Source organism: Mustela lutreola, chromosome 7 (genome assembly GCF_030435805.1).
Source record: "Mustela lutreola isolate mMusLut2 chromosome 7, mMusLut2.pri, whole genome shotgun sequence".
In the NCBI taxonomy this organism is placed as follows: domain Eukaryota; kingdom Metazoa; phylum Chordata; class Mammalia; order Carnivora; family Mustelidae; genus Mustela; species Mustela lutreola.
Genome location: NC_081296.1, coordinates 51,032,222 through 51,044,936, shown reverse-complemented (window position 1 = coordinate 51,044,936; position 12,715 = coordinate 51,032,222). Strand labels below are relative to the sequence as shown.

Sequence of the window (12,715 nt, the reverse complement as noted above, 5' to 3'; positions counted from 1 at the left end):
GCCCTCTAGGTTTGGAGTGGGCCCTGAGCCCAGAGTGAGGGAGTTCCTCGGGCTTAGGGTACTAAGTTGCTGAGGCCCAGCATGCCAGCCAGCCCTGAAGGAGAGCAGTCCCTCAACCTCCCTCAGTCAGCCATGGTCTTGTCTGCTCCTGCCTTTGAGCAGATGCCTGCAGAGTTCTGGCTATCGCCTGCTTGTCTGTGTGAGCTCCCTCAATGCTATGCGTGTGGAGACCTTCTCTAATGGCCATAGATCCCTGCCCTCCAGCCCTGAGGTGAGCATGTGGGCAGCATCTTTGTCATCGTCCGTGAGGATGCTCATCCCACCGTGGTCCTCCCTGTGGCCTGATGCATGCAGCAAATGACTACAAGGCTGCTTGTGTGCCTTCTGCCTGCACCTTGAACTGCCCTTTGGATCGGGCATCAACTTAATTCTGGCTGTTCTATCCAAATACCCACTAGTCCAAAGGAGAAGTCAGAGCCCAGGAACAGCAGAAGACAGAGCCCACCCAGCTGAAGACCAAGCGCCTGAGAGAGTACACCCTTAAATGCCACTCGAGCATGCCCCCTAATAACACATACGTCAACTTCGAGCGTTTCGCCCGCGTAGTAGAGGATGTGGCACAGGTCGACCAGGGCTGCCGTACCCTGGCAGGGACCCACAACACCATCCAGGATGACGTGGAGGCCCTAGTCTCCATATACAACGAGAAGGAAGCTTGGTACCGAGAGGAGAGCGAGAATGCCCGGCACGACCTCTCCCAGCTCAAGTATGAGTTCCGCAAAGTGGAGTCCTTGAAGAAGCTCCTTCGAGAAGACCTCCAGGCCACAGGAGCGGGCCTCGGAAGCATGGCCAGGAAATTGGACCATCTGCAGACACAGTTTGAAGCTTTAAGGCAGGAGCTCTCAGCAGACCTACAGTGGATCCAGGAACTGGCAGGCAGCTTCCAGCTGGAGGATAGGAACACAGATGGCCTGGGCTCCATGTTCCACAGGGATGCCAGGGAGTCCCTAGTGGAGCTGCTCGACAGATCAGCCGGCAAGGAAGCCTTGGCCGGCTTGAAGCCCGGAGTACCAGAATCTAGTCCGTGATGCATCCCGAAGGATTTGCAGAAGCATGCTTCTGAGCACCCTGCCAGGACGTCAGCTAGAATTAGCCCACGGGGTGTGTGTCTGTAGCAGAGCCTTCCACCCCCTTCACAGGATCCAGAACCAGGAAGGTGCTAGCTATTTATTCCTTCTGCACCTCCTCTCACCAGCCTGGATTTCTGGGAGGGTGGCTGGCAGAGGCCAGGCTGTTGAAACAATTGCGAGTCAATACCCCTCCACAACGGAGGGAGGGTGGCTGGCCCTAGGGGGATGCTCGAGAATTGATTTGTGATCTTGGATTCATTCGCATCTCACTTCCCACCTCTGTGCCATAGGGACTGCAGACCTTGAGGAGTCTTTGCCTTAATTTAGAAATAACAATAAGCCAGTGTGCTGCTTTCCTGCTATGTAAGGAGGGATTTAAAATGCATGGAGAAAATATTACCTTTTACTGGCACTGACTTTTCACTTAGGAACACTTATGTCTTTGATGTTTAAAAGAACTCTGTGAACAGGAAGGTGGGTGGTATTAGCATTGTTGTTACTACTGTTTCCACGTAACTGTTGAGGAAATTGATACAGAGAGGGAAAGTGACATCCTCAAGATCTTTCGTAGCTGGTTGATACAGATGAAGTCTATGGGAAGCAGTAGTGAGACTTTGCTCTAAGTGTCCACCTTCACAGTAATGTTCAGCTCCAGAGGTAAAGTTAACAACTTCATCTAGTTTATGTATTCTGCCAGGTAGAGTAGAATGGCCCATAGCTTTAGATTATTGTCACAAGAAGGGGTCCTAAAGGGTGCTGTTCGCTGTTCCTATCCAGCCCTGTCCCTGTCTGCAGATCAGTGTGCCAAGCAGGAGGCAAGGGGCAGGATCTCCCCCTTCCCCTCCTTTTATCCCTTCTGGCCAAAGGTCCCAACCTTGTTTTAGGAATGAAGACCAAAAGGAATCGACAAGAAGGTCCCTTTTCTTATGTACTTAGGGCATTGGAGCCCTGAAAGGGCTGAGAAACTCTATGAGAGTTTAAGATTGGGAAGCACAAGCTCAGGGGTCCCCTCTTGACCCCAGGCTTTGAGCACCCCTCCCTGAGGACTGTGTGAGGTCATCTCCCTGGAGGAGCCAGTCAGCCAGCTCATATGGACAGAGTGTTGGTGAAGTGTGGGCCCAGCACTGGGCTAGAAGCTTGGGGGTGAGGGACCAGATGGTATCATTTCAAAATGACTTTACAGACTCACAAAACACCCTTATCAGATAGGCAGGATAAGTGTTATTCCCAATTTGGAGATATGGAAACAGAGAGATTGACTTGCCCAAGGCCACAATCAGTGGGAACCGCCCCCGACTCCAGGAGTTTACTCTCTGCTTCCATAGCAGAGATGCCCAGGGTCACCCAACCATCTATTGACAAATAATGTTTGAGCACATGCCAACTGCCAGGCACTCGGTTGGCACTGGAGTTACAGTGTTGAGTAAAAACAGGCTCATCTCCTGCCTTCATGGAGTTCACAGTCAGGTAAAGGATTCCCACATTAATCAAGAACATTCTACAAGTGCAAGAGTGCATGTGGAACACATGCTATGAAAGAAATGTGCGTAGCCAGTAGTGGGGTTTGATCTAGTCGGGGAAGGCCTCCCTGAGGTAGTGATGCTGGAGGCGAGGTTTGGGGAGCAAAACAGGGAGAAAGAAGTGTTCCTGACAACAGAGCTGTCAGGGCCAGGGCTTGGTGGTGGAGAGGGCATGGAAGCTGGAAGGGAGAGGGTAAGGGTAGGTGGTGTAGATGTGGCTGGAGAGAAGGCATGACCAGTGGTACTTGGCCAAATTTAAGAGCTCTGCCTTCATCCCAAGAGTCTTGGGGAGCCATGATGGATGCCAGGCTAGTGAACACCTGCAGAGCTGGGTGGGGGAGGGGATGGCCAATGAGTGACACAGAGGGCAAGTGGTTTGGGGCGAGACATGAGAACCTACATGCAAACCTACCTCTGTTTCCATTATCATGCTAGATCATTTCAAATATCACATATAATATTTGTAACAGAAACAGTTTCCATCAAATGTAAGAAACCATATTTTCGTTAAATATACAATGCATTGTTATTTTACATACCAAAAATAAGAGAAAAAAGCCAGGTGTGATAGGAGACCACCTCACCTCCCCACCAAAGCTGGGACACCCTCCCTGAGAGGGCAAGCAGAAATAAAGCCATCATGCAAAAAGGAAAAGCAAGGAAATGTGTGTTTCATTCTTTTTTTTTTTTTTTAAGATTTTTAAAAATGTATTTATTTGACAGACAGAGATTGCAAGTAGGCAGAGAGATAGGCAGAGAGAGAGGAGTCAGCAGGCTCCCTGCTGAGCAGAGAGCCTGATGCTGGGCTTGATCCTAGGATCCTGAGATCATGACCTGAGCCGAAGGCAGAGGCTTTAACCCACTGAGCCACCCAGGCACCCCTGTGTGTTTCATCTTAATGCTAGAGAAGAGGAGCCCAGGTGGGTGGTCCTCACGTACGTGTACTTTCTGTATTTTCCCAATCAGTGTGATCTGAATGTTCCTCAAGCAGAGAATCTGATGTCACATGGTCTGAGGTTGGGGTCCCCCTGAGGTCTGGCAGAAGCGGTGTGGTTATCTCCTGGAACAGCTGCCTTCACTTTGGACTGACAGTAATGATATGATGCCATTGGTTCGAAGAGAAATCCTGATTTCGGAGACACAAAAAGTGTGTATTTGGAATCAGTGGAAGATAGCAAAGCCCCGTTTCCTGTGCCTTGCCTGGGAGATTGGGTACAAGTGACCTGTCTCCAGTCTCTCCAAGAACTTATTTGCCCTGTCTTGAGATGTAATGCACTCATTTGCCATAAGATAAGACACTGCAACTATAAAAAGGCCCCTTTGGCCGTGTCAATAGAACTTGACCTCATACAACCAGATTTGCTAAGGAAAGGAAGTTCCTAGTTGAGTAACTCAGGTTAAACTTCCTTGTGAAGGTCGACATAAAATGCACTGAAGGAGTAAGGCATTGATGCTGATTTGAATGAAGAAGACTGGGAACAGGCAGGGAAAAGTGGTTAGTCCAGAATCGTGGTATCGGCCACTCACTGCTCGTGCCGGGAGGTACTGAGCGGCCAACCACCAGACATCCTCATTTCACAGCATTTGACAGGACAAGACCTGGCTGGAGTCAGCCAGCTGGTCATCCGCAGAGCTGGAGTCAGAACTAGAAGTGGTTTTCCTCACAGTCGTGGAATTGTCCTCTCTCGGTTCATGTCTGGTCATTGGTAGCTATTTATTATTTAGATGTTTTATAAGCAGACCCTTCTCTGTGACTAAGAGCTTGTGAACACAAATCGAAATGACCTGAGAAATGCCCCCAAGTCTTTCAGGGAAATGAGAGGGGACTGTGACCTTCCTCTCTCACCTGGCCAGTCTGACTCCCATCGCCCTTTGGCATCAGAACTTGATGCCAAGGGGAGAGGCCAAGGAGTATGGTGGAACGCCCAGCCAGAGGAGTCCCGGGGTTCCCTGCCACCTGGGCATAGCTGGCATTTTAACAGTGGAGTCAAGGGCAGGACAGGGCTGACGGTGGCTGGATGGGGTGTTGGGAAAGGAATGTTTCACTAGTACATAGAGGGAGGCGGGCCTGGGGAGCACTGCTAGGCCATTATCAGCCGTGAAGGAGGAGTTTTCATTCACCAGGTATTGAGCGGTTGTGCAAAGGCCACGTGGGCTATTGGGGAGGGGAGGCTGACATCTTCCAGATTACGGACTCCCAAGGAAGCTGGAAAGTCGGCACCTGGGGAAGGCAGGAGCCTGTGCCCCCGGGCTGAGGCCAATGTGCATGGCATGTGATAGCTCAGCTTTGCATTGGAAAAGGTGGAGATAGCATGGCAACCGGTGAGACTGCAGCAGCAGGAGGTGGCAGTGAAGTGATAATGACAGGAGAAGCTGGTCTCCCCCACGAGCCCTCTCCCCGTATTGCCCAGCCTCCCCTACATGTGATTATGAAGACAGTAGCCCCCCACCTCACTCTGGTACACAGTATAGCTGGCCCGTGTGGGAGGTGGCTGTGTGCCTGCTTCCAACCCCACTGTCTGTCTCTGGAAATGTCTGTGGCCTTTTCTCCTTTGTCTGCGAAACTCTTGGCCCGTGGAGAAGATTCTTTGCCCTGTAGAGGAGACCCAGCAGGGGCATATTTGAGGAACAGAAGGAACCAGTTCATTGGGACAAATACTGATTGTGCTCTGGCTCTGGAAGGAGGTGACAGATAAGGACAAGACAACCCCTGAATAAAGCACTCAGTCTGGGACAGATGGGAACCATGGTACCACCCCCCCACACACACACCCCGAGCTGGGAGATGGGAAGGGCCATGCTGAGTCATAAATAGAGGTACCCAGTATTCCAGAAAATGGTAGAGATGAATTTGGACTGAGAAAGGGTCAGAGGGGCAGCAGGGGACAGAAGTGTTCTCAGGGAGGGACCCCGCCCCCTCAACACCTCCTTCCCAAGCTATAGCCTGAGATGATGCCATGTAGGATTGGGGGGGCGGGGATGGGCATGAGCTCAGATTGGGGTCAGGAGCCTGGACCTGTAAAATGGAGAAAAAAAGAGGAGATTTACAGAGATTTAACAGAGGGGCTGTTTTCATTTTGAACTTTTTGTTATGGGAAATTTTCACAAATCTCCAGAATGGCACAGTGAATTCCAGATACCTCTTGCCCAGCTGCAGCAGTGAGCTAGTCACGGCCAGGGATCTCCCCTCTGTTTCTCTGCTGTACTCTGCTGTTTCTGCACTATCTGAAAGCAAACTTTAGACTTATTTATTTCACTCATCTTCAGCATGAATTTCTAAGCACTTTCTTTTTAATGCTACTCTTGTACCGTTATCACACCTGACAAAAGCAAGAATCATTCCTCGATATCGTGCGAATAGATATTTTATACTCCCATGTCCCCACTTTTCTCCAGGCTGTCCTGTTGCAGTGCATGGTTTGTTCAAATTGGGATCTCAACACAGTCCATGTGTAGCATTTGGCTGTGACATCTCTCAGGTCTCCTGTCTTCTCTAAGAGTACAGGGGGGAGAGCTTTGGAAGCGTTTCCTGGGGACCAAAAATTGCTCAGAAAACTGAAGGTCCTAGAAAGAGGATTAAAAGTACAGAGACCTAACTCAGAGAAGTGAGACCAGGTCAGGCAAGGAAAGGGGGCATTCCTACTGCTTTTCATTGGCTTCTTCAGTACAGGATGGCCTTTGGAGACACAGTCTCTCCCCATCCATGCATTAGGAGGCAGACACTCAGGCTCTCAGAAGCTTCACCTTCTTCTTTCCTGGGAAGACTGGGAGGTGAGAACCAGTAGGGCCCAGGCTCTAGCACCCAAAAGGGAGAGTTGGAGGTGCCACCTATAGAGAGACTGGATTCGGGGAGATTGGTGGGGTTGGAGACAGACAGACCTAGGCTGGAAAGGGAAGTGGGTGCTCAGGTGTCCTTGACTTTCTGTGGAGGATGGAGCTGGAGAAACGGCACAGATGGAGGTTTGAGAAGTTGCAATCTGTCTGCAGTTTCTAGAGGAGGCCTTATACTGAGAGAAAATCTGGAGTGTCTCTTCTTATAAAGAGAGTTCCTTTTATGTGCCTGGGGGATAGTTGCTATATCATCTCTCTGCTCTGTGGACATTGGTGCTGACCCTGCTGGACTTTTCCAAGGCCATTTGCGTCTCCATAAATAAAACCTGACTTCAGCCACAGTGTTCTCTCCTCTTGCTTCCTTTCCTGACATTTTTCCGAGACACTAAACATACTCCTAGGAGTCTGGTCAGAATTGCCCATGCTCTAGCCAAAGGACCTGAGTGTGTAGTGTGTGTTCGCAGGGAGGGAAGGGCCAGGAGAAGCCAAACACAGCCCCATCCCCACAACACCCCTCACTGAATCAGAAGTGCCACATTCCTTCCCGGAACAGATTTCACTGCAGAATTTATGCCTCTGACTTTCAAAGATTCGATGGTAGTGTCAGCATGTGATGAGCCTCTTAGCAACCAAGGAAACCCCTTGATCAGGAAAGGCCAGCCTGACAGATTTATGCCTGGCTGGCCCTCTTCTCAGAGTTCGTGCTGTTTGTGTAGCACATAGACTGGGCCCTAGAAGCAATTGCATCACCTTCTATTAATGGCCCCTGGGAGTGGTCACCCCACCCCATATTTTAGTTGGGCCCCTCTGCTCCATGGCTGGCACTGCTGGACCAGTTGGAAGATAGGATGCCTATTAAAGGGATTCCCACAACTATATGTTGACCTTCCAGCCATGGGGTCTGGGCATTTCTATTCTGACAAGAGTGCTGATCAGGAAGTGGATAAGAAGAGGTCCCTTCCCTCCCAGAGTCTGCTGATCCCTCATCAGACTCTCCAAGTAAAGTACAAGGGTTCCCGGCAGGCCTGAGGCTCAAAAGTGAATGCAGACATTAGAAGTTAGGGGTGGAAATGTTCTGTGGGTTGGGGAGGCAGGAAATCACTCTGGAAAGGAGATACTTGTTGCTGGGAGGTGCAGGAGAGAGAGAGAGAGTAACAACAACAAAAAAATAAGTACAGAATAAAATGTCAGGTAGTGTGACCTGTTATGAAGAAGTAGGGTGTGGGCACAGTGCATTGTATGGGGCAGTTGGGATGCTGTTTGATACAGAGTAGTCAAGGAAGGCTTCCTGAGGAAGTGACGTTTGAGCAAAGACTGAACAAAGTGACAAAGTGAATGTATGAAGGAGCAAGGGCAAAGACCCTGAGATTTTGGGTTCCTGAGCCAGCAAGTGGACTGGAGGAGCCATAGCAAGAGAAAGGAGAAGGGGAGGAAATCAGGTTGGAGAAGGACCCAGATGGTACAGGCCTTGGGGATCTTGGTGAGCTTGTTGGTTTCCCTCAAGAGAGCAGGGAAGAAGCTACTGGAAGGCTTTGATAAGGGGAAAAGTCAGGCTCTGCCCTCAGGTGAGACCTAGACCCAGGACTGGGCTTGCCGGTGCAGCACAGGAGGTGAGAGGCAATTAAGGAAAGAGCTAGGGGAGATCAGCCGCATGGTCCCTTCCGTGGCCTCATCCTCTTCTCATCTCTTCCCTCTCCATCTTCCTCCTGCCCCTCCCCTCATTCCTCCTCACTCTTTGGCCCAAAGAGTGTTTTAATTCGGGAGAGTGAACAGCCCCTGGCTTTCTCATCCCCGCTCCAATGTCAAGGGCATGCACACTTTCCTCCCTGCTCCCTGACCCCCACAGAGCTGTGCTGACTCCCAGGCAGAGCCCTGGGGAGCCATGGTGTCATGGCTGCTGATCCAGGCGCCTGCGCCTGTCATTGGCAGCAGTGAGCGGGTGTCAGGTGTCTCTTCAGCAACTCGGGGAAACTAAGGATACAGCTGTTGAGCACCTACCGGTGTATGCTCAGGGTGGGGAGGAGGTGGGGCAGAGGACACTGATAAAACCATGAAGAAAATTCTTTCTGTGCCCTCCAGTTGTTTTTCGCTAGGGAGACGGCCCCACTGCAGAGCTGGCCAAGGTTGGGGAGAAATACTGAGGGAGCCCACCTGTGTTTCGGTTATGGCGGGGAGGGAGGCATTGCTTTTCGGAAGCTGTGTTGGGGAATGGACATGTTTGAACTGGGCTTTGAAACACCTGGGGGCTTTCCAAGGGCAGGATTGGGTGGACATGGAAAGTGCGCCTCCTGCTGGATTTTAGGTCCCCAGCTGTGTGGGGACCTAATGCGTCGGCTCCCCCAGTGCGGAGGGCCATGATGAGAAATCAAGAATGGAGGAGTGCTTCATTATGGATGAGAGACAACACCAGCACTCAGGAACCCGCGAGCTGCGACACTCAGCATTCTCTGGGAAGCCACATGAGGCATTGCTGTGAGGAGGCTGTCAGAGCAGAGAGAAAAATCCACAGGGGATGGGCCCCTATGGATCACCTCCAGCAGTTCATTTCCTTGGGGTCACAGAGTTCTCCGAGAATGGATGAATTCTATCCGCTCTCCTCGGAAGAACTGCCTGCCTGTACACACCCATTAAATTAAATTTTTTATTGAGATACAATTCACATACCCTAAAATTCCCCATTTAAAACAATACAATTCAGTAGTCTTTAGTATCTTCACAAGATTGTGCAAAAATCACCACCATCCAACTCCAGGACATTTTGTCACAACAAAAAGAAACCTCATACCCCCTCAGAATCCTCTTCCAGCAACCCTTCTTTCCAGCCCTGGCCACTACCAATCTCATTTCTGTCTCTATCAATTTGCCTATTCTGGACATTTTATGAAAATAGAATCATACAATATGTGTGGCCTTTTGTGTCTTGCTTCCTTCCCTCAACATAATATTTTCAAGATTCGTCCACATTGTAGCATCTGTCAGAACAGTGGACCCAGGTTTGAACTGCAGGGGTCCACATTATTTTTCCAAACAGTACAGCACTGTAAAGTATTTTCTCATCCTTATAATTTTCTCAAGCTTGCTTTATTTTAAGAATACAGTACATAAAACATATAACATACAAAACATGTCAGTCAACTGTTATGTTATCATGGAGGTTTCTGGTCAACAAGAGGCTATTAGTGGATAAGTTATATGTGGGTTTTTGACTGTCTTAGGGTTCAGTGCCCTAACCCCTGCATTGTTTTCAACTATATTATGAATAATATTTCTGCATTATGTTCCATTGTATGGAATTTTGTTCACTCATCGGGTGGTGCACATTTCAGTTGTGTCTACTTTTTGGCTATTATGAATAATGCTGCCCCCAAGATTCATGTATAAGTTTACACACTAAAATTTGCAGACCATTTTGGGAGGCTCATAGAACCTCTGAAAGCTGTCTTTTGATCTAGGAAAACCTTGTTTTACAGGAAGGGAGGAATTCAAGGGGGAATGGACTCATCAAATTGTGCACATTAAATATGTCCAATTTTTTTAATATGTCATCTCTACCTTAATAAAGCTACTATCTCCATAATACAGATGAGAAAACTGAGGCTTAGCAAAGCCAGGCCAGGGTTGTTGAAGTCAGGATGTAAGCTGAGCTTTAACAGCCAAGCTGTGAAAGGCAACTCTACATCCCATTTCCTCTCCCCTGCCACCCAAGCCCCTGTTTCCTTCAGTTTACTTGTGAACAGAGTCCTGATGTCCTATTTGCCCTCTATTTTACTAAGCCCAGTGGCAGCCCAGTGCACAGTGGGCATCCTAGACTGCTGTCCGATGACCCTTCCCCAAAGTGAGCAATGCCTGAAGGCCCTGCCTCCCGTTCTTCCGCTCTGGGGGGACGCGGCTCCTGCCCAGCCAGAGTGTGTGTTGGCTGTGTTATAATATAGCTCAGGGTCCCCAGGGGCATCTCTGGAACAGCTGAGACCTCTGCAACCTTTGGCCTCAATGCGATGTCCCCCTGCATGCCCTGCCCTAGGGGGAGGTGGCAGAGTCAGGCTAAGGATGCTATGTGGCTGGGGAGTTGGAGAGTGGGGTGGCTGCCGACCCAAGCCCAACATCAGCCACCAAACTCTGCTTTGTCTCCCAGCCGGTGGACAACCAGCAAGCCCTGGTCCGCAGGGAGTCTGTGGTCAACCTGGAGAACTTCAAGAAGCAGTATGTCCGCAGGCGATGGAAGGTGTGTCAGGGTTAAGGGGTGGGGAGCAGGGGACCCCGGCGGGTCTCTGTGCACAGTCTCAACTGGCAGTCCCTCTCTCCTCCTCTCTCCCTCAGCTCTCCTTCAGCATCGTCTCCTTGTGCAACCATCTCTCCCGCTCCCTGATGAAGAAGGTGCACCTGCAGCCAGATGAGGATCTGGTAGGGAAATGCAGAGTTCTCTTGTTGGGCAGGGTGGCCTGGAGCTCAGGGGTGGAAGGGATCAGGTGGGTGCTAACTATTTCCCACCGGTTCCGCTCGTCCGGTCCTCCTCTGCACTGTGCGATTGGCGGAGGCTGCATGTTTAGGGGGACTTCTGGGGCAATCCTGGGAGGGGAGCACTCTAAGGGGGCAGCATGGGCTTCTGGAGGATCTTGAATCTTTGCCTAGTGGACCGTCAAAGGGACTTTACTGCCCCAGTCTTTCCCTGAGGACTTGTGGCCTGCTGGAGACCTTGAGGGCTCTGAATAACGCAACTACCAGAGTCAACCCAAAATATATTCCTCACAATCCAAAGATCTGTTGTAGAATGGAAGCTTAATATTTGTCTTTCAATTTGTCCATTTCTGTTTTGCTTTAGATTGCCATCAATAATAACAACAACAATATTTAAATGATATTTGACTAGCTTGTAACTATTCATGTACATTTAAAATGAACTTACTCTGATCAGAAGCATGGCCTCTGGAACTAGACTTTCAGAATTCATATTGGCCATTTATTAGCTGTGTGACCTTGCGGAAATGACTTAACCTCTCTGTGCCAAAATGCTATCCTGTGTAAAATGGGGTTAACAACAGTTCCTACCTCGTAGAGTAGTCACGAGGTCTAAATGAGGACCTATCCTTAGAGCCTGGCATTAGAAGTGCTCAGTGTGTATTCACAGTTGTGATTGTGTAAAATCTCCCCGTAGTCTAACATACAGTGCCAAGTGCTTTTGAATGCAGTTAGTTTTTCGGCCATAGAGGTCCCCGGGACGGATGCTCCTTGTTGCTCATCAAAGTGGGGAGACCCCAGAAGTGTCTGGGATGGCACAGGAAGGGCAGCTGCCTAAGACGGATGGGGCCGTCAGCTCTGAACAGTCCCAGGACATACAGTGCTCGGGCTGCATCCCGGGACCTCCCTCTGCGCCAGGTCCTGGGGTCCACTTTCGTTAGCCGAAGCTCTTGTTGGTTCTTACCCTTGATTTGAGGATTTGTGGCACAAGAGGCCCCAAGCAACTGTGTGGCTTTGGCAAAGCTGTGTCCCTTCTCTGATGGCTCTCCTCACCTGTTGTTCAAGGGGACTGGACTTTCCCTCTGAAAACCCCTGTTAATGACAGGCAGACTTTCCCTCAGCTTACTTTTTCATTGTTTGGCTCTGACTCATGCTTAAAAATTGCTATTCAGCAGAGCTTGAGTTATTTTTATTGTTATAGCCAGGCTTGGTCCAGGATGTACTTGGCTAAAGTTAATCTTGACCTTGGATTTCCAACTGGCTTAGGCCAGGAGGAGAGAGAGAGAGAGAAAGCTCCAGGAAGGCACATGGCAAGTGAGTTGCTCTGATATGATGGAGGCCATGGGAAGACAGGACCAGAGAATCGTTGAAAGAATGTAAATTTCTTTCTTAATTTTTTAAAAAGATTTTATTTATTTGTTTGACAGAGAGAGATACAGCAGGAGAGGGAACACAGCAGAGGGAGTGGGAGAGGGAGAAGCAGGCTTCCCGTGGATCAGGGAGCCAGATGTAGGGCTCAATCCCAGGACTTCGGGATCATAACCTAGCCAAAGGCAGATGCTTAACGACTGAGCCACTCAGGCACCCCTGTAAATTTCTTTCTTAATGTTTGTCCTTGTGCACACATTTTTGAATATAGCCTTTTTTTACTTAAACAGTCAGTGCCATCAGCTCAATGCCTCATTCTACAAGTGGAAAAGGAAGGCTTGGGTCCTAGACATCTATTATATAGTTTTCTCAGAGGAAATTTCCTTTAAATAATGATGATGATGATAAGTT

The 12,715-nt window shown here is 49.5% G+C and overlaps 1 protein-coding gene across 4 annotated transcripts in view; it reads left to right on the top strand.

Annotated features, from left to right (window-relative positions):
* Positions 1-12,715, top strand: part of DAPK2 (death associated protein kinase 2) — a 117,729-nt gene that overhangs the window by 103,946 nt on the left and 1,068 nt on the right. For all 4 annotated transcript variants that reach the window (XM_059180748.1, XM_059180746.1, XM_059180749.1 and 1 more), the window contains 2 exons: positions 10,614-10,703; positions 10,799-10,882. In XM_059180748.1, coding sequence (XP_059036731.1) covers positions 10,614-10,703; positions 10,799-10,882 — 174 coding nt within the window. The remainder of the gene's footprint in view (positions 1-10,613; positions 10,704-10,798; positions 10,883-12,715) is intronic.